Raw genomic sequence first — 19,848 nt, 5'->3', positions numbered from 1 at the left:
CCAGCCTTGCAGGGGTGTGGTCAGGAGCCAGTGCTGTGGACATAGGACCCCAGACATCATCTCAGAGGTTGGTCGCAGAGCTGGTGTCCACGGGAACCGGTGGAAACTAGAGCCCCCTGTGCCCACAGAAGCTGACCGATGGCACCATGGGATTCAAGACCAAGAACAGGTTTATTCAGGTCCAGGGTCAGTTACAAGTTTGGCTTTTGGTCACAGGCCCCAAAGGCCACTGTTCTGAGTTTAGATTAAAACACAAAGCCCAACATTTACAGTTTGAAAACTTAAAAAGACAGACAGCAAAGCCTTTTAAAAATCTGGGTTGGCAAGTGCCTCCGGTGTGTCATCTGCAGGACAAAGGGCACGGGAGGCCGTGAGGGTCTGTGAACCTGCAGCCTCGTGCACTTGGAATGTTTCAATGTCACCAAACCCTGTCCAAGCACCTGCTCTGAGGAGGACACAAATGGTGCTTCTGACCGCCTCTGGCTGTGCCCCAGGGCGGGCGGCCCGCCGTCTGCAGGGACAAGGCCTGCACACGGGGCAGCCCCGGCCGGTGGCCGTCTGCGTGCCTCTCCTCAGATGCACGTGTGCAGCCCGGACTTGGCAGCAAAACTGGCTTCAAATCATGGACCAGAGAACCCCCATCTGGTTTTCTCAAGACTCCCATTTGGGGCCTGATTCTTCTTGGGAGCCAAAAGCTGGTCTCCTGTTCTGCGGTCTCACTGTCCCCCCTTCCAGGGCCATGAGGGCAGAGACTGCAGGCCCCCCCGGGGAGGCCTGACTCCTGAGCTTCACACAGTGAAGAGAAAGGCACCTTCTTGCGGGGCCTCCGGGTGAGGCAGGGAGCCCACCGCTCCACCCTCCCCCTCAGGGAGGCCCGGGCCCTGCCCAGCAGGCTCTCGTCCTGCCTGCCAGGCGGCGGGAAACCAGCTGAAGACGCGCGGAGGTGACGGGCGCGGGGCGGCCCGGGGGCGGCGGGCAGCCGCTCTCAGAGCTGGTGCAGCTTGCCACGCTCGGTCAGCAGCGTCATGGCCACGGCGTACAGGATGTAGCCCAGCACGAGGAGCAGGGCGCAGAGCAGAGGCCCCACGCAGAACAGTGAGGCCACCGAGAAGGCCAGCAGCAGCGACAGCAGCGTCCGGTAGCTGCCCAGGAAGCGCAGGCTGAGCCGCGGGCCGCGCGAGCGGCTGGCAGCGTGGCCCCGCCCCACCGGGCTCAGCAGGCGCCGGCCTGACAGCCCCGGCTCCAAGAGATGGTAGCGGCAAAAGCTGCCCAGGAAGTCAGCCCGCGAGCACAGCGCCGCCATCTGGCCTGCGAACTGGAGCGGACGCAGGCTCAGTGGGCGAGGGGCGGGCTGGCGGGGCCCTCCCTCCGCACTCACCCTGCGGTTGGGGGCTGGCGGGGCCCTCCCCACACTCACCCTGCGGTTGATGGCGGATGACAGCTGGAATAGCGCGCGGACCAGGCTGGCGATCTCGTAGCTCCGGATGGGCTGCAGCTCCCAGTCACCCTGGTATTCGACGTCGAAGCGCCGCAGCCCGCTGACGATCTGGGGACGCAGGGCGCTGAGCGCCGGGCCGGCCCCGCCCTGGCGCCCGCCCCGCCCACTCCCGGTATTGGCCCCGCCCCTGGTACCCGCCCACTCCCGGTAGCGCCCCCGCCCCGCCCCGCCCCCGCACCTGGTAGCGGCCCAGGGGCGTGAGGATGAGCCCGTCCTCGCCCACGATGCAGTCCGGGAGCTGCTTCTTCCCGTTCTCGTCCTGCGTCGTCCCCAGGGCAAGCGTCAGCTGGGCGAGCTGGGCCTCGCTAAGCTGCGGGGCGGGACGGACAGAGGGTCTCGTTCGAGGCCTGGGGAGCCATCCCCACCCAGACTCATCGCCCCGAGGGCGGGGGCGGGCGGGCGGTGTACCCGGAAGGCTTGGCACAGGCACTCCAGCGCCTTCTCCAGGTACTCGTCCGTCTTGCGGACGCTGTCCTGCCCCATCTCGTCCAGGTCGTTGCCCGCGTAGGAGCCGTTGCTGTCCGCGGGGTAGAAGCCCAGCCAGGACAGGAAGGGGCGGCCGGCCGCGCCCTCCCCGCTCTGGTCTGAGAGGGACTTGGCCGTCTGCTTGGCCCGTGTGATGAGCTGCGCCAGACGCAGGACCTGCGGGCGGGGGTCAGCGTGCTCAGCTGCCTCCTGGCGCCCGCACCACAAGTGTTTCCGGCTGAGGCGCACCTTCCAACAGACGTGAGGCGGTCACCCGCATGAACTAGGCTCCCCCAGCCAGACGGCGAGCGGCGTGGCCGCGGACCACTCACCAGCGCCCGGACCTCGGGTCCGAACATCGGCGTGTACTTGCAGTCCTGGCCCTCCAGGCTGTACACGTGGCTCTTCACCTTGAAGGAGGCGTCGGTGACAGCCGGCGGCCATGACGAAAGGAAGCTGCCGGTGAAGGAGGGCGCTGCGAAGAGCCGGTGCTGCCGCTGCGGGACGCCGAGCTCGGGCTCCAAGAACAGCTGCTCGCCTGGAAGGCAGGACGCCAGCCTGGCTGTGGCCCCCGGCGCGGGCGGACCCCCGGGGGCCCCAGGGCCGCCAGCAGCGGGCGCGGCCCAGCGCTCCGGTGCCCTCTGGGTGGGGCCTCACCCCGCTGGATCATCTCGGCCAGGTTGGGCTGCGCGAAGACCTTGGCCACGCGGAACACCATGAGCGCGTTCTTGGGGCTGACGAGGTCTGTGCGCAGCGCACGGTTCAGGAAGCCCAGGAAGAGCTTGGTGTAGACGAGCAGGTTCTCCTGCACGAAGGGCGCCCTGTGGTGGGGTGAGTCAGGACTCCTCCGGGCTCTGTCTCCCGAGCCTCGAGCGGGGTGATGGCAGGGGTAGTGCAGAGGGCTGAGGGCAGGGTCCTCATGAAGAGGCCCTTCTCTGGGCGCAGGCGCGGGGCAGGGCTGAGGGGCTCTGCCTGAGTGCGCCTGGCGGGGGACGACGGGGGACCGCCCCCACAGCAACCTGGGCGGGCTCACCATCTCTCCGACACGCCGCGGGCCTGGCAGCCGCTGCCCGGGGCCTGCCTCTCAGGCGCATATCTCCAGGGCTGCAGGTAGCTCAGCCACATCTCCAGCACCTGGCGAGAGGGAGGGCTGGTGCTGGGGGAGGGGGGAGGGAGGGGAAGGAGGGGGGAGGGAGGGGAAGGGGGGAGGGAGGGGAAGGAGGGGGGAGGGAGGGGAAGGGGGGGGGGAGGGGGAAGGGGGGGGGGAGGGGAAGGAGGGGGAGGGGGGGGAGAGGGGGAAGGGGAGGGAAAGAGGGGCCCTCCCCGCAGAGGTGAGGCCGGGAGCCGCATTCCCCCCCCCCCCCCCACCCCCCGCGGGCAGCTGGGTTCCGGTCAGGGCTGGCGGAGCGCGCCCTCCCTCGGCACAGGGCGCAGGCCGGCGCGGCGGCACTCACGGCTCTGAAGGACGCGTCCAGGGGCCAGTGGCCGAAGCAGTGCTGCAGGAAGAGGTACAGCTTCTGCTGGACGAGCCTCGGGACGGCGGCCCTGCGGGCACGGGGGCGTTACCCAGAACCCAGGCCGCCTGGCGGGCCGCGGCAAGGCCTCCTGTGTGCAGCCCCCTCCTCAGAGGACACCCCAGGGGCACAGCACCCGGGCCTGGCCCACAAGCTGCCGTGCTGCCAGCCCCCGCTGGCCTGAGCGCCAGCCTTGGCTCTGCCCTGCTGGCATGGGGGGTGCGGGCGCAGAGCTGAGAGGCTGGGCTCTGCTGCCATTGGGGGGGGAAGCGAGATGGGTCTCCCTGCTGCCCCTTCCTTGCCAGGAGGGGTCAAGGGACCGCCCCCGCCCACACACACCTCTTGAACTCCTCCAGGGGGCTGGCAGCGTGGGAGTGGGCGGAAGGAGAGGCCTGCTCAGGCCGCAGGCTGTTGGAGAAGGCGTGCAGGTGCTTCAGCAGCAGCCGCACGACCAGCACGTGCTCCTCCGTGGGCATGAAGGCCTCCTGGGGGCCGGGCGGGGCGTCAGCTGACCCAGCAGCGTGTGCCGCTGACGCCCAGGGGGCTCCCTGCCCTTGGGAGCGCTAGCGCAGCCTGTGAGCTGGGCTTCGGTCCACAAGTGTGGGCGGGCCTGAGCCCACTGTGGGCTGCTCCCCCGCCCACCCCCAGCCAGGGGCTTGCCCAGGATGAGCTGCGCCAAGATGGCGCAGAAGGCTGGGCCCAGGGCACAGTCCCACAGGCCGCCCCGGCACGGACTCGGCCACGCAGGCCCTGGCGACCCCCAGGGCGGCGCCCCTTCTGCCTGGGCTACCTTTGGGCCTCTACGTGCTAGGCCTGCAGCACACCGGAGGGAAAGGGCTACTGTGACGGCAATGGAAGCACAGGGCCCCCCGGGCCTGCCCCCCAACGCACCTCGACCCCCAGCATTTCTGGGCCCACTCCCGCCCTCGGCCGGCACCCGCACCGCAGCCCGCGGGTTGCCTCCTCACTGTCAGGCAAACCGCCTTCTTCAGTGCCTCCTGGCCTGAGGCAGTGCCCACGGGAGCCTGTGGCTGTTGCCCACGCCCTCTGCTTTCAAGACACCCATGGGCTGGCCTGTTGCAGATGACCCCGCTGCTACCCAGGAAGGCCCTCCCCTGTCCATGGCAGCCCTTCTGGAACCTTCTCTCCTCTGTGCGGCAGTCAGGCAGGAATGGAGCGTGACATCTCATCCATGCAAGGCCCCACCCAGGGCAACCCTCCCTGACCGTGAGCGAGGCCCAAACTGCCTGAGATCACATCGGGGAGCAGCGAACCTCGGGAACCCACTGGCCTCACACTCCCATCCCGCTGCCTGCACTCCGTCCCTGGCACTCCTGCCTGAGCAGATCGCAGCCCCCAGCCGCCACCCACAAGCCCAGAGGCGTCTTGTCCTCGGTCAGCCCCGGCGCCAGGCCTGTGCTCCAAAGGCCGCACGGCTTCCCCCACAAACCGGGGCCGAGCACGCAGCACCACGACCCCTGTGGGCTGGACACCTGGGGTGGCCTGGAGCTTGGCCAGGCAGTGCAGGTGACCGCAGCACAGCCAGCGGGTCCTGGGTGTCACTCTCGGCCACCTGGCTGCACCCCGAATCCCAGCGGGAAGGCCTGGCTCTGCTCGGAAGGGACCTCTGCGTCACCACAGGGCGGGGTGGGAGGGGGCGGGCGGGTGGACAGAACGCGCGCGGCCAGTACTTGGTGGGCGTGGAGGGCCTGGAGGCTGGGGTGGGCGGGGCTGTGGAGGGCGCTGCAGACGCTGAGCCGGTAGTGCAGGACCTCCAGCTGGGCACGGAGAAGCCGGCGGGCGGAGAAGAGAGAGAGACAGTGAGAAGGAGCCCCGCAGCCGCAACAGACAACAGCAAGAGCACGTCAGGGAGAGCCTGTGCCACGCACCAGGCCCCGCAGCCCCGGGCCGGGCACCAGGCCCCACTCAGCCCCGGCAGCAGAGGCAGGCCCCAGGGTCCCTGGGGCTCCGTGGTCCACCCACCCCCCGCGCCGAGGCAGCTTGTATGTCTGTGGCCCGGACACGCCGCTGTCACCAGGGCCCACAGGGACAGGCCCGAAACGTAAACGTGAGAAGCCAGTTCTAGACAGTGGCCTCTCCGCCCAGAAGAGAAGACTCAGCAGTTTACGGGACTTCCCAGGCTGTTCCAAAGAGACTCATCAGTACATAACGGGATCAATTCCCGGTCAATTCCCAGGTGTTGTGACACCGAAGGGAGCCCCAACCTGGAAGCTGTCTGCACGGGCTGGTTCCCAGAGGGGCTCCAGGCAGCACACCGCCCACCAGGCCCATCCTGGACTCCCACCTGGAGACCAGCCCCGGCCTTGCCAGGCCCGCAGACACACAGCCTCCCATCAGTCCTGCGGGCGTGGCAACACACACCCGGAGGCCTGGATCCCAGCGAGGGGCAGCAAGGCTGGCGCACTGCCCCGGACCCTTGCCTACCCCCCGCGGCAACCAGAGCCGCCCGGCACACGGCCTGCCCCTTGGGTGCCAATCTTCACCCAGGGGACATGCCAGACGCCGGGAGACGACCCGGCCGCGCTCTCAGCAAGGAGCTGGGGAGCCTGGGGACCCCGCGGGCCCACAGCCTGCAGGAGCTCCAGAACAGCGACCCCAGGGCCTCTGCGGCTGGCTTTCCACACAGCCTGCCTCCTCCCGTGTTATTTTCCTGTCCCAACAGATGACAAAAGGCAGAAAGTTTCTGGGCAACGGGCCAGGCCTTCCCACTGCCTCCAGCCCCAGCCCCCTGGAGCCGCGGCTGAAGACTGATGTGGGAGGCTCCTGGGCTCCTGGGCCAGGTGCACAGCACCTGGCAGAAGCAGGCGGGGTGGGCGGTGGATGGGAGGCCCAGGGTGGAGCCTGCCCCACTCGGCCCTCCTGCTCCTGGGGCGCCCTATAGAGCAAACCCCCGGGGACGGCAGAGGCCGCGGGGCTCGGGCCTGAGGACCGCGGCCTGCAGCAAGGGCAGGGCCTGTGGTGGAGCGCCCTGCGGCCCGCCTGCCGCAGCAGAACCCCCCGTCCCCGACCCGCCTGGGGGCCACAGGCCTCCGCACACACAGGTGCCCCGGCAAGGGAGGGGGCCTCCGCGGGAGAGCGGGGTGCAAGCCCGGCACTCCGCACAAGCCGCCTGCCGCCCGGTGCCTGGGGAGGCAAGCCCACAGCCCGCCCTGGAACCGGAGCGCAGCACGAGCAGGAGCAGCAGCACAGACCTTGGCGTGAGGGGCCTGCATCTTCTGGTACATCTCCAGAGAGTAATGATGGAGCCACATTTCCACAAACACCTGCAAGAGAGCACGGGCGGGTCAGCAGGTGCCCGGCGAGGGCTCCAGACCACTCGGCAAGGGGACGAACAAGCTTTCCACCAAGGCTGCCGGGAGAGCAGGACCCCACCGCACACGGCGCCGTCAGACCCTCACTCAACCCGTAAACGAGAACGCGCAGTGGATCAAAGACCCGACACGGGGCGGAGCCGCAGCGCTCTGCGTCCCACAGCGCTGGGCTCGACGCTGCCTTCCTACGTGTGGCTCCAGCAGCTCAGGCAGCAGAGGGGGGAACTGGGCTGCATGGAAACTGAAAGCTCTCCTGGGACTTCCTTGGGGCCCCAAGGTTAAGAATCCGCCTGCCAGCGCGAGGGACACAGACCCAGCCCCTGGTCCGGGAGGACCGCACGTACCGTGGGGCACCTGAGCCACACGTGCCGAGCCCGCGCACCGAGAGCCGGCTCCCCCACGGCCCCCACAGCCGGGCAGCGGCCCCGCGGCCAGCAACGAGGGCCCAGCACGGCCAGCGAAGGAAACTTCAGTAAGCACTAATTAAAAACTATCTTCTGTGCGTCAAAAGACACACCGCGCAGACTAAAACAGCAGCTCACAGAACGGGGAAAAGGCTGGCCAACCGTGTCTCAGGAAGGTTAACACTCAGCTTATACAAAGACGGAGGGGAAGCCAGTAACAACAAAAACGCCAGCTCAAAGCCCGGCAAAGGCCTCGAGCAGACACCCCTCGAGCAGACACCCCTCCCAGGCTCACACATGGCCAACAAGGGCGAGAAAGGCCGGTCACCACGACTGGGACACGGCAGGCAGGACCCAGAGCGCCCGCGCGCCCCGAGGACGCGCGGCAAGTGGGGCCCGGGCGTCCCGCCAGGGGCGAGGACAGACGGCCCCGCCTCTGTGGAGAACAGCACGGCAGGCCTCAACAGCCCCGCAAAGGGCCAGGCTCAGGACAGCCACAGCAGCCAAGAGTGGGGGCAGCCCACGTGTCTGTCAGAGGGACAGACGCGGCACACGGCACGCGTGCAGCAGGACCGCGCTCGGCTTCAGAGGGAGGGGCGCTCTCAGCCACTACGCAGACGAGCCTGCGGCACCTGCTAAGGGAAGCGAGGCCAGCGAGCCAGAGGCGCTGCTGATGCCCAAGAGGCACCGGCGGGGGGCCCGTCACCGAGCCAAGCGGGACGTGGGTGCGGGGCTGGCGGGGCGCGGAGGGACTGCTCTCTGATCACAGACGCTGGGTCTCATGGGTGGAAGGTTCTGGAAACTCGTTACGACACAGCAAACACCCTAACACTCTGTGACTATTGCCTTAAAACGTTTCAGACTTACGCTCTACGTTATGCGTTTCACCACGTTCCAAAAAACCCTAGAACCCCATTGCGGCCACACTCCAGGTTCTGAACAAGCCGGCTGTGGTGACGCCCGCAGGCTCTCTGGGGCTGGCTCAGGGCACAGGCGTGGGGCTGTGTGACACCCACACGGGGGCCCTGCAGGGAGGGGCGGGCCTGCTGACCAAGGGGAGGCCCCGTGCCTCAGTGCCCGAGACACGCGGGGGGCCAGAGGCGGGGGGCCCAGCCACGGGAACGGAGGCCAGAGAGTCCTCGTGTCACCAGGAGAGGAGGCTGAAGCTCCACGGACGGAGCAGGGAAGACCGCCAGCGCCACAGGCGACAGTGGGCACAAGCCGTCCCGGCGGCAACGCTCCCCGCCAGGCGCAGCCTCCTGGCTCTGCCCGCGGGGTGGGCGGCGCCCGGCACGGGACCGGCTCCTGCAGACGGCTGAGCTCACCTGGAGCAGCGTCTCCGACCGCCAGATCTCGTGGGAGGCGGGGTCCGCGTTCACCGACGTCTGGTGGGAGACGTGCCGCTTCAGGAGGCTGGTGTGGTGCCAGCCGTAGGACGCGAAGGGCATGGCCGGCGTCCTGGGGACAGGCAGACAGAAAGCACATCGGGGGACAGGGGACGGGCCGCCCGGGGGCAGGGGCAGGCCCAGCCGAGCTGCTGTGCATGAATACAGGGGAGGAGGCTGCCTTCAGGGCCGCACCGAGGCGCGAGGAGGCCGGAAGACGGGAGGAGTGTCAGCTGGCACTGCCCATCCACAACGGGCCCGGCTGAGGACCGCAAGGGACGCAGACGCCACCCACGAGGTCCCCCAGGTCCGTTACTTGAGACCCAGGCACTGATTCACCTTCCCCGGAGGAGGGCCGCATCATCCCTCAGCCTGGCCAGCGTCTGACCGCAGGGGACACCCCGTCAGGGTTGGGACCCCCTGGACAACGGGGAGACAGCCACGAGCGGGAGGCAGGGGGCTGGTGAAGCCCGAGGGGGCTGTGGAGCCGGGCTGGAGGGCCCTGCTCTGCAGAAAGGCCAAGGAGACCACGGCTTTCAGAAAACACTCAAGAGTTAAGGCATGACAGCCACGTGTCTTGTAACTTGTTCAAATGCTCAGGAAAACACACACAGATTCACAGAATAAAACAACTCGGAAATCAGGCGGGGGAAGGGCCTGTGAAGGTACACGTAGTAACCTGTAAAGCCTGAAATTATACCTTAGAAGGAGCAGGCCACATCCGGCCCAGAGGTCCAGCTGGCAGCGGAAGCCTGTCTGGGGCTGTGAATGCCCCCCCAGCCCCTGCTCCACACCCCCTACTCGTCCTGTCCTGTCCTCGGGAACCCTGCTGCTCGAGTGCGGGGTGACTCAGCACGTGCCAGCGGATGGCGGGGTGCGGGGGGGCTCTGCAGGCGCGCCCCCCCCATTCTTCACAGCCAGGACCATCAGCCGTCCCCAGGTCCGAGTCCCTCGCCAGCTGCTCACCGCCTGGCCTGGGCTCGTGTGCCCCATGGGGAGAGGGCAGCCAAAGGCGGAACACAGCCTGGGCCCGTTCCCAAGGCCAAAGAACCTGCCGCTTCAGAGAAGCCCGGGCCAGGGCGGCTGGGCCGTGGAGCCTCAGGCCGCAAGAACGTGGACAAGGCTGAGCACTCGGCACGCAGGGCAACACCACCATCCCAAGGGCAACGCACCGCCAGCAGGAAGGGGCACCTCGGGCACGGGCTGGAAGCCTCACCTGGGAGCCGGCGAGGGGCTGGGCCCCCCCGGGCTGGAGAGCGGGGGCAGCACGCTGCCTTCCGTGGGCAGGAACCACGCCAGGTACCTATCCACCAGGATGAAGTAGGCGCAGTCGGAGGTGCGGACGTGGAGCGCCCCGGGGGGCGGCTGCAAGCAGAGCCCCGTGAGCGCGGCCGTGGACTCCACCCCCGGCAGCTGCCCCTGCCTGGAAGGCACCCTTGCGGGAAGCCCCCTGGACCAGCACTCGGGGCGCCCACCTGCCCCAGCCCGTCACCCTCGCTCGGGGAGGGCAGCCTGAAGGGCGAAGGCTGTGGGCACAGGGGGGACGGGAGGTGGCCAGCTCAGCCTGCCTGGACAGGAGCCCTGGACACCCCCGCCGCGCCCCCAGGCGGCTTCAGCCCTCCTCACCTTCTGGGCGATCAGGCTCCAGGCAAAGAAGAACATGTAGTACTCGAAGGGATCTGCGGGCTCGTCAGGCGGCAAACGGCAGGGCGGCACCCCCCCCCGCCTCCCCCGCCTCCCACGGCACCCCCCCCCGCCGCCGGCTCCCCCATCCCGCCTCCCACGGCTGACAGAGGATACTGAGGGCCAGGTACAGGCCGAGGCCCCCGGCGGGGGGCAGCTGCACCTTGTTGCGGTACAGGGGGCTGTCGGGAAGCACACGCTCCTGGATGGACGCCTTCACAGGCCCCTGCAGACACAGGGGCGGCCTGGGGAGGCTGCGGTGGAGCCCCGCCCTGACCCTGCCTGGGGAACCTCGCTGTCCCCTGCCCGTCGCGTGCTCCCCCCACGTCCCCACCAGGCCCGCCGCAGCAGGGCGCATCTTGGCCCAGCCAGGCACATGATGGATCCCATCTGTTGTGCATCTGAGCCCCGTGAGCAAGCCTGCCTTTAACTCGCCCACAGAACTGGAGACTTAGTAGACAAAGCCTGTAGGCACAGGTCCTGGCACTCAGCTGGAGGCCACTGGGCCTTCCCACCGCGAGGTTCAGATCACCTCTGGGAAAACAGTAACTGGTGAAGTTCCAACGTGTGGTGCCTCCTGGGCCAGACGCCAGGGTGCTCTGGCCACCGTCCCACCCTGCAGGCCCGTCCGCTGGCAGCACCGTGACCATGAGCCCACCTCCACCACCGCGGCTTGCTTACGGGCAGGTAGGAGACAGGAAAATCGAACTTATAGTCTTCGGCCTGAAGCTTATACACCAGTTTCATCATCGGGCCTCTGAACGCAAAGGACAGAAGCAGGCAAGTGAACGGCGAGCCAGCCGGGACTTCCAGAGCACTCTGGCCCCGCGCGGGCGAGGCGACCTACCCAGGGTCCAGGAACTCCACGGCCACACTGTGCTCCACGGGGCTCACGCGGCCCTGCAGCCAGCGCAGGCTCCACCCAGGCAGAACGCCGTCCAGGCTGCCGAAGATGCTCTCGACCAGCCATGGGAAGACGCTGTGCAGCTCCTGTAGCAGCGGGCGCTCAGAGCAGACTCTCCAGGCGGCCCCGCCCGCCTCCCCGCCGGGCCTGTGCCCAGGGCCCGCTCCCCGGCCCGGGGCAGCCGTGGTGATGTGGCCACTGCGTGTCTGGCTCTAGCCGGCACGGCGCACCTCTGTGCTGGACGCGGCTCGGGCAGGCGCGGGGAGGGACGCCAGGCCTCCATCTGCCCCGCGCTGGCAGCGCCGCCCATGTGACTACCATAACCACCTCCAGACACAGCCAAAGGCGCCTGTGGGCCGGCAGCTGAGAAACCCCAACCTACGTGCCCTCGTGCTTACACATCACAGACCTGAGTTACACCCGGGGTCAGGCCTTCGCAGGGAGCGCTCGGAGGCGCGAGGGGGGCTTGTGGACCCTCCTCTGGGAGCATGTGGGACACGTCCCCATGAAACACAGACAGCGGAGCCTTACCTTTGCTGGAAAGTCCTCGATGACTTTAACCAAGTCTTGGCAGCGCTGTGCAAAGGGCTTGTTTATAGAGTCGGCTTTCAGGCTGGCCTAGGAGACGGAGCCAACCAGAACATGGTGAGCACCCTGCTGGGAGTCAGACCGGAAGTCCAAGTGACAGGCAGGAGTCGGACACAGAAGCCGCGCGCCATTCCGACCGGAGAAAAGACGGTCAGCGGGAAAGGCCAGGCTTCACCCGGGGAACGCAAGGCCCCGGCCGTCTCCACACAAGGGTGGGGTCCACAGCATATCGGTCAGCGGCGAGACCCTGCTGTGCAGGCTGGGGCTGGATCTGCTGGCTTTCGAGCAGCACCAGGAAGACCCTGCTCCCAGGTCAACATCCACAGGAAAGCCGAGGCCAGGCACCCCAGCAGAGCAGGGGACTTCCGACCGTCACCAACAGCGGTTAAGCGTATCAGAACACCTCGCCTTCATGCAAGGATTTACGAGACGTGAAGATGCAGGCGTCCACTCTTCACCCTTGCCGGCCCCAGCCAGGAAAACCGGGGAACAGACATTTCTACCACCCCCTCTTGTAAATGAGAAAATGGGGCTCAGTGGCTGCATAAACCAGCACACACCAGAAGAGGGCAGACTCGCCCCAAAAAGCAGGTGCTGCCGAGTTCTCCAGCCCCTCTGCTACAGAACCCCTGTCCTGTGGGCCCTCGGCGGGCAGCGGACACTTACCAGCAGGAAGCTGGGCTGCTGCAGGTGGGGGAACGCCATGGCAGCCTGACTCGCAGGGTCCGGAGCGGCCGTCTTAGAGGACCACTGCAGGGACAGAGACAGAACCTCAACGACGAGGTTATCGCAGCACTTCACAGAGCTCAAGCAAGGCCCAGGCTCTGCAGAGCGCTGCGCACGTGCAGCCCAGTGGCCAGCTCCAGAGCCAGGACGGTGGGGCGAGCCTGTGGTAAAGCAGGGCACCGGCCACGTGCCAGGCCTGGTTCTGGCGGCTCAGCATCCGCTCCTCATTTACTCCTCGGGCCAGGCAGGCAGGATTCTAAGGCCGGCCCTGCCAGAGTCCCGTCTCCGGTTGTTCAAATGCTCTTTGAAAGGGGTTTTACAGACAGGTTAAAGTCTCAAGTGTGAGAGCCGTAAGATTCAGAGTAGTCCTGGCTACCAGGCAGCAAGGAAATGGGGACCTCGGTTTCACCCTGCAAAGAGCCGGACCCGCTGGCAACCTGCGTAACCCTGGAAGCAGGTTCTTCCTGCGTCTCCAGATGAGAGCAGAGCCGGCCAGCACCTTGAGGTCAGTCTTGAGACACCCTCCGCTGAGCCCACAGCCATGAGGTGCCAGCGGGTGCAGTTTTAAGCTGCGAAGCCTGCTAAGCAAGGACAGAAGGCGCATCCTCACGGCGACCTGCGGGGCAAGGCGAACGCTGAGGGAAATGGAGGCACAGCCGGGACGGAGACCCACCCGCCTCCTCACGGCTCTCTAGAGAAAGGCAGCGCACCTGCTCTATCCTACCTGCACCCTCTGAGAAGGGAGCGGGGAGGGGACGAGCACGCTTCGCCAGCAGAGCCTCTGACGCCACTAGAAACTCAGGGGCAGCTCTCCAGACTCCCCCTCCCTGTGCCTGCGGGGCAGAACCCAGAAACACGCAGACCCAGCAGAGCCGGAGGCTCCGCGCCTTCGACGCCACTCCGGGCACAGCTCTGCCCACGGCCGAGCAACAACGCTGAGGGGGCAGCTGCCGGGCAGACCTCTACGTGCGTGGAGAGGCCGGGCGGGCATCTCTGCCACTGGGCGTTACAAACACCTCCCCGAGACCAAGCGTGCTGGACCCCCGCCCCCGGCACATGGCCCCCAGCCCTGTCTGTAGGAGAGCTGAAGTCTGCCCGGCACCCCTGTGTCACAGAACACCCGGCACCAGCAGCTGATGGTTGGGAGAGTCTGATGCGCAGTCCTGAGTTGTTTACAGACGCTCCAGCTGCCAGAAGGGAAGAGCCAGCTGCGCGACGACGGCACTGCAGCCACAACGAAAGGCGCTCTGTCCACAGCCGGCAGCTCCGAGAACTGGCCTCAAGACAACGGGTCGGACGCTGCTGTTCATGATAACCTACGTCTCTGTGGGCTTCGAAATAACTGTAGCTTCCTCTGCCTGCGTATGTAAACAGGCTGAAACTGTCAGCAAGAAGATGCTACAGACTCACGCCTGCATATTCCATCCAAGGAACACAGCGTCCTAGGTCCACAGAAGCAGTTTCGGAAGACAGGCTTTTGCCCCGAGTCCCGCAGAAACGGAGTACTGGCCGGGGGATCTGTAAGCAGGCCCTTCGCCCTTTCCTGTATGCCCATTTCTGCCCTGCTCAGACCTTGCAGAAATGAGGTGACCTGGTGGCATGCAACCTAACTCCTGACTCAGGGTCTACTGAATGCCCACAAAACCCTGCCTAACTTGTTGACTCTTTTCCTAGACTAAAAAAGAGTAGGAATGGAAAAGAATGACCAGCTCTCCGCCCCCAGGTTCCCTCCTGGCAATCCTGCAGATTAGCAGGCAAGACAACAGCTGAAAAACGGCCAGGAGGAGACTGCCAGCCTGCACGAGATGGAAAGTGACGCAGAGCCTGACGTCCTGCCGCAACGATTCTGAGATTCTTTCCCCTTATCCCTTTAAAAACTCACTGCGGAGCATAATCTTCAGAGTCGGCTCTGGAACACCAGTCTGCCTTCTCTAGCTTTCTGATTAAAACCACCTTTCTTTTCTCTTGACACTTGCCTTTGGAGTATCCGCTATCGAGCTGTGAGTAGCCAAATTTTGGTCCAGCAACGCGGAGTCTGCTCAACTCCTAATTAAACTAAATATCGGCCCCAGTTTTAAGGATGACTTTAAACGCTCAATCCTGAACCGAGCGGTCCAGAGAGCGGCGTGCACTATTCAGAAAAGATCAAAGCGGCATAAACCCTGCACTGCGGGCCCGCGGCAGAGCTTCAGAGACGACGAGGTGAAAGCGGCTCCTTCCTCGGAGAAAGCGGGCAGCGGCAGCGGCTGAGTGAGCCCGAGGCGCCCAACCGCGGAATTTCGGGGAGAGGGCAGCGTCCCGATTCTCCTGCCGCGCCGCCTGCTCTGGGAACCCAGCCTCCGCTTCACCCCGCCACCTCCACACCCGCTGCCGTCAGGAGCGCCTTCCGACCCGGCTTCGAGGTCCCTCCTGGAGCCGCAGCCTCGGCGGCGCCCATCTCGTCGGGGCCTTCCTCCGGCCGCGCAGCGAGCAAGACGCCGTCCCGTCTGCGGCTCGCCACCTCCCGGCGACCCTCGGAAGCCGAGGCTCCGCACGGCCAGCACACCCGGGGCGGGGGAGGGCGTCGGGCCGGGACCCACCCCCGCCGCGCACAGCGTTCGCCGGGGAGCCCCAGGCTGTCGGTCCCCCACCGCGCGCGGGAACGTTAGCCGGGCGCCCGCCTGGGCGAGGCCCGTGAGGCGCGCGGGAAGGCGGCGGGAGGGCGCGGCGCTCGACGCCCTGGTCCGATGCCCGGGGCTCGCCTGGGAACGGAGCCGACTTCTGTGGAGGTTTGAGGCGGCCGCCGGGACGCTGGTCCCGACCGCGCGAGACTCCCCCCACTCACCCAAGGAACCCGCAGCTTCAGGGACGGAGGCCGCCATTCGGCGACGAGGCGCCGGAATGTCGTCATCAAGCTGCGCGCGTCGCGTCCCCGGGCGGGCGCGGTGAAAAGCGCGTGCGCAAAGCCAAGCCCCACCCCGCCCCGCCCCGCGGGTTTATGGGAAGCCCTCCTCAGTGCGCGCGCGCGCAGCGGGACCTGGCGGCAAGGAGCGCGCGTGCGCAAGAGAAGCGGCCTCGCGTTAAGGTTCGGGCCTGGAGGCGCGCCCCCTGTCGGGGGGCCGGCGCGGGACAGCCGCGCGCCGGGCCTGGCGGGCATTTACCGGGCGACCGCGGGGCTCTGCGCGCGGGCTTCCTGCTGAGCGCGCGCGGGAGCCCAGTCGCCAAGGCGCGGGTGCTCCGCACGTCCGCCGCCGCTCGGGCCCGAGCACCGGACGGCGGGGCCGCTGCGGCGCGCAGGGCCCGCGGCGGGCCGTAGGGGGCGCGGCGGGGGCCGGGCGGCGCGCACCCCCGCGCTTCCTCAGATGGCGGCCGCGGGCGCGGGGCCGGGCCCCGGGCCGGGGGCGCCCCCGGGGCTGGAGGCGGCCCTGCAGAAGCTGGCGCTGCGGCGGAAGAAGGTCCTGAGCGCCGAGGAGATGGAGCTGTTCGAGCTGGCGCAGGCTGCGGGCGGCGCCATGGACCCCGACGTGTTCAAGTGAGCGCCCGGGGGAGCCGGGGGTGCCCAGGGCGGCCGGCCGGGGCGAGGAGGGCTCACTGCCGCCGCGTGTGTTCTCGCCAGGATCCTGCTGGACCTGCTGAAGCTGAACGTGGCGCCCCTCGCCGTCTTTCAGATGCTCAAGTCCATGTGCGCCGGGCAGAGGGCGGCGAGCGACTCCCAGGACCCCGCGGCCGCGCCCCTGCCCACGCCCAGCGTGCCTGAGACCCGAGGTCAGAGCCGGGCCGGGGCGACGGGTGGGCAGCCCCTGGCACTGGGCGCGTTTGGTCCCGAGTGGCCAGGCCTTTCTGTTCGTGGGCACATCCGATGGCTGGCCCCTTGGGCTCCAATCCCCAGCTTGGACTTTGCTATCTTCCACCCTGGAGCGTGCCCGTCCACATGGGGAGGGCGCAGGGTGGGAGACCCAAAGCCGGGCAGACCTCGTTGGGACTCTGCGATCCGTTTCTCCGCATCTCTGCACTCAGGTCTTTTCCCCACGAAGCTGGGAACAGGCGGCTTCGGTTCCTTCCTCCCTGGGGGTGTAAGCCTGTACTTCAGTCCTCAGGGAGCAGGGCGGGCAGAGGCTTTCCTGAGCTCGCTTGTTGGCCCCCCAACCCGGCCCAGGTCCTGCTCAGAGTCTGGACAGTGAAGCTTCCCTCTGTGGGCAGCTCTTGGCTGGCAGGGTGCAGAGAGCCTGGGGTGCTGCTCAGTCTGGAGGTCGTGGCTGGGATGAGCAGAGCCTGGTGACCAGGGTGTCACAGTGGAGCTCTAATCCACTTGGCGTGTCCCTTCTCCATATTCCAGACACACTTGAGATGCAGCTGAATCTCCGGGCCGGCTCCTTGGCCACAAACATTCTGAGAAGGGGCTTTCGGGGCAGAGGGCAGCTGGGCCCCTAGTTGGGAGCTCCAGGGCCCTGGGCGCCCACGTCCCTGTCCTGAGAGGCCCCCTCCTGGGCGCTACGGTGCGGGCCTCCCCACTGATGCTCCCTGTCTGCTCTCTTTGTCTCTCTCTGACCTCCAGAGGCCTCCTTTCTCTCTGCCTGGAGCTGTAGCCCCCCTGCGAGGCCCTCCTTTTCCTGCGCCCCGCAGCCTGCGGCCTCTCCGGTTCTGCTCCACGGCCCAGCTGCCGCGCACTCGCCTCTCTCTCCGGGGCCCCCCGGTTCCCTCCGGTTCTCTTGCTGCCTGTTCTCTCCTTTTGCAGGTTGCGTTTATTGGTTTATTTCTGGGGGTTGGTACTGTTTCCATGGAAACCGCCATGGCCTCCAGAAAGAGCAGCCCTGGGCTGCAAGGGTGCGAGCGGTACTGTCAGCCCCCAGAATGGCCGTGGAGCATCAGCCCCCGGGGTCCCCCTTGCCTGGCTCCTGAGCTGGGGATGTGGCCGCTCCGGCCCTCGCTCAGTGCCAAGAGCACCACGGGGCAGACGCACTCCTCTCCAGCTGCACCCAGCCGTGTGCCCAGCAGGTCCGCGTGGGGACCATCCCCAGAGGTGTGGGCCAAGGGTTACGGGGCACGTGTGCAGCCCGCGTTGCGCACTGGGCGTTCAGTGGCTGGTCTGCAGCACCGGTCAAGCTCCTGCTGGGTGCTCCCCACGCCCCCACCACCCGCCGGTCCTGGCCACCAGACCCCGCCAGCCTGCTCAGCAGGCTGCGGTGGTCCCCCCACCTCCTCCCACAGCCTGGCCCATCCCACAGCCTGGCCTCGGCAGCTGGCCGGCTCCACAAGGGGCGCTCTCATCACCCAGGAGAAACCTCTGGGCTTTTCTGGTTCTAGTCCCACTCAGCACTGTGGCAGAGCCCGCAGCCGGGGTTAGGGGCTCCCCAGCTTCAGGGGCCAAGTCACGACTGGCAATGGGCCACTGTTTGGGGGGGTTCACTTCATTAGGGGAGTAAGCTGGCAGTGATTCGTTCAGTAAGGATGACCTGGTTCACTAGCATCACGGACTCCAAGGATATAAGCTTCAGCAAACCCCAAGACGGTGAAGGACGGAGGCCTGGCGGTGTCCGTGGGTCGCGACTTAGTGACTGATGACCACCGTCTGTCTCGACTCTTAAGGGCCCTGCAGGAACTGAGCTTTACCCTTGGCTCAGCCTCAATCCTCATTTAAGTCCGTTCCATCTGACCCAACGGCCACATCCGAGGAGGCTGAGCAGCATGACTAGCTCTGAGCTCCCAAACGTGCCTTGCTGGGCCCAGCGGGCTCGAGGCCTGAGCGGGTCTCCCCATGAGCCCCAGGGCTGTGCGGCTCCTGTAGGTGCTGAGAACCACCCTGAGCTGGATGAAGGGCCTGCTTCTGTCCTGCGGTGGTTTTCCTGACCCCTCTGATGGCTTAAGGGTGGCATCGGTTTCTTATTTCCGGGTTCATCAGCCTCGCCAGATTTGAAGGTTACCCTTACTTTACTGTCTCCTCACCCTTGAGTGTCTGGGGCCCTGGTCCTCCTCAGTGGGGGTCAGGGAGGCACGTGTGCAGACCCGGAAGCAGAGCTGCAGAGTGGCGCCCGTGGTGGTGGCCGTCCTGCCACCGAGGGAGCTGCCCCTGTGCCGCGCTTCACTGGCACCCAGGCCCCAGGGGGAAGCCGCAGGCTCGCAGACCTGACTCGGCCTGGCCCAGCCTAGGGGGGGAGCATGGCCTCCCAACTGGGTGGCCCTGTGGGTGGGGACGGTGCACTCACGGGAACAGAAGGCTGGCGTCTGTACTGGGCAGAAGGGCGGGCACAGCCCTCTTGGCTCATGTTGGTGGCCCCTGGGCAGAGCTGCCCTGCGTCACCCCACCACACACTCCAGTCTGCTCCCGCTCAGTGCTGGGTGACCGTGGCTGCACCTTATTCAAATCGAGTTCACACGGGGAGACCAGCTGTCAGGCTTCCAAGCTGGGGCCACTGCAAACGCCCCCCCCCCAATGCTTTGCCAGGTGGCTCAGACCTCCTGCCGTTTGACGGAGAACTTGCCAGAGACTCTGGGCAGGGGAGCCCTGTCTCTGCAGGCGTGCCGGTGGCAGGATCAGAGCTGGTGCCATCCATGGCGCAGGCCCCCACTCCCCACTGCAGGCTGCGGGGCTAGGAACCAGCGAGGAGCCCGGAGTCCCGCCCCTGCACCAGCCGCGGCCAGGGGAGAACCCGGGCTGAGACGTGTCAGCGGGGCGAGCCGGGCCAGGCACGCCGACCCCCAAGGTCCTCCCGTCCCGCCGATGCCACTGCTGGACCCAGCTCAGCCCAGCCGCGGCTGCAGACCGTGCCGGCCGACGGCCAGGGCGGTGGTCGGAGCCGTGCTCTGCAGCTGAGCGGGGCCGCCCCACGGAGCCTCAGGGGAGTCCGTCTGGGGACCGGCGGTCCTGGACGTCTGTGGGACGGGAGAGGGAGCCGACCAAGAGGAAGCACTCCCAGGACCGGGTCCAGAAGCCGGCCTGGCGTGCTTCCCGCGCCAGCCGCCGCGCATGCCTGCACTGCCCTGGGCCCTGCCTGGCTGCTGACCCCTGCGCTCTGCGTCCCTCAGGGAGAAACAAAGGCGGCGGAGCCCTCGGCGGAGGCCCGGCGCTGGCAGAACGCGGCGGCCGGGACGGACCCAGCCAGAGGATGCCCCGCCAGCCCAGCGCCTCCAGGCTGCCCAAGGGGGGCGGGCCAGGGAGGAGCCCCCCGAGGAGCGGCAGCTGAGAGCCCCCCAGCGGGCGCCTCACGCTCCTGCGGCTAATAAACCTCTGAGACGCCAAAGACCCGCTCCAGCTGTGTTCTGTCAGCCACGTTCCGCTCGAGCCTTTCGGCTTCGCTCTGGGCGCTGTCTTCGCCGCCCGCCTCCTGGGCCTCTGAGCCAGCGGGAGCCGAGCGTCTTGCCGGGCCTCTTGC

At 67.3% G+C, this 19,848-nt stretch overlaps 2 protein-coding genes across 4 annotated transcripts; one reads left to right on the top strand and one right to left on the bottom strand.

Moving 5' to 3' along the window:
• Positions 1–152: 152 nt before the first annotated feature.
• SMPD4 (sphingomyelin phosphodiesterase 4) lies at positions 153–15,401 on the bottom strand. Of its 2 annotated transcripts, XM_027956899.3 has the most exons (20): positions 15,324–15,401; positions 12,440–12,523; positions 11,717–11,803; positions 11,129–11,271; positions 10,963–11,038; positions 10,399–10,507; positions 10,225–10,277; positions 9,815–9,963; positions 8,539–8,671; positions 6,690–6,761; positions 5,169–5,255; positions 3,817–3,962; positions 3,418–3,508; positions 2,997–3,097; positions 2,621–2,784; positions 2,296–2,501; positions 1,907–2,140; positions 1,677–1,808; positions 1,418–1,546; positions 153–1,315 (listed from the first exon to the last, which is right to left on the bottom strand). In XM_027956899.3, exons 1-20 carry the CDS (start codon positions 15,387–15,389, stop codon positions 986–988), a joined length of 2,592 nt encoding a protein of 863 aa, XP_027812700.1. In that variant the 5' UTR covers positions 15,390–15,401; the 3' UTR covers positions 153–985. The 2 variants fall into 2 exon arrangements, with proteins under 2 accessions (XP_027812700.1, XP_027812701.1); XM_027956900.3 differs by lacking the exon at positions 5,169–5,255.
• Positions 15,402–15,523: 122 nt separating this feature from the next.
• LOC101120606 (mitotic-spindle organizing protein 2) lies at positions 15,524–19,716 on the top strand. 2 transcript variants are annotated; one of them, XM_027956896.2, is made up of 4 exons: positions 15,524–16,010; positions 16,095–16,243; positions 17,034–17,213; positions 19,502–19,716. In XM_027956896.2, the coding sequence occupies exons 1-4, from the start codon at positions 15,841–15,843 to the stop codon at positions 19,657–19,659; spliced, it is 657 nt and encodes a 218-aa protein (XP_027812697.1). In that variant the 5' UTR covers positions 15,524–15,840; the 3' UTR covers positions 19,660–19,716. The 2 variants fall into 2 exon arrangements, with proteins under 2 accessions (XP_027812697.1, XP_004017559.1); XM_004017510.4 differs by lacking the exon at positions 17,034–17,213.
• The last annotated feature ends 132 nt before the right edge of the window (positions 19,717–19,848 follow it).

Source organism: Ovis aries, chromosome 17 (genome assembly GCF_016772045.2).
Source record: "Ovis aries strain OAR_USU_Benz2616 breed Rambouillet chromosome 17, ARS-UI_Ramb_v3.0, whole genome shotgun sequence".
NCBI classification, from domain to species: Eukaryota; Metazoa; Chordata; class Mammalia; order Artiodactyla; family Bovidae; genus Ovis; species Ovis aries.
Note: the sequence above shows the minus strand (reverse complement) of the source record. Positions and strands in the feature narration are given on the sequence as shown.

What these genes read in the sequence shown, in the direction of transcription:
- SMPD4 (XM_027956899.3), bottom strand. Translation starts at nt 15,389, where the DNA reads ATGACGACATTCCGGCGCCTCGTCGCCGAATGGCGGCCTCCGTCCCTG. An exon ending in AGCCCCTCGCCGGCTCCCAG is followed by an intron (nt 8,672 to 9,814) that starts GTGAGGCTTCCA and finishes GCCTGTCCCCAG; the next exon opens with GACGCCGGCCATGCCCTTCG. An exon ending in TGGACGCGTCCTTCAGAGCC is followed by an intron (nt 3,098 to 3,417) that starts GTGAGTGCCGCC and finishes CCCTCTCGCCAG; the next exon opens with GTGCTGGAGATGTGGCTGAG.
- LOC101120606 (XM_027956896.2), top strand. Translation starts at nt 15,841, where the DNA reads ATGGCGGCCGCGGGCGCGGGGCCGGGCCCCGGGCCGGGGGCGCCCCCG. An exon ending in ATGGACCCCGACGTGTTCAA is followed by an intron (nt 16,011 to 16,094) that starts GTGAGCGCCCGG and finishes TGTTCTCGCCAG; the next exon opens with GATCCTGCTGGACCTGCTGA. An exon ending in CCTGTTCTCTCCTTTTGCAG is followed by an intron (nt 17,214 to 19,501) that starts GTTGCGTTTATT and finishes TGCGTCCCTCAG; the next exon opens with GGAGAAACAAAGGCGGCGGA.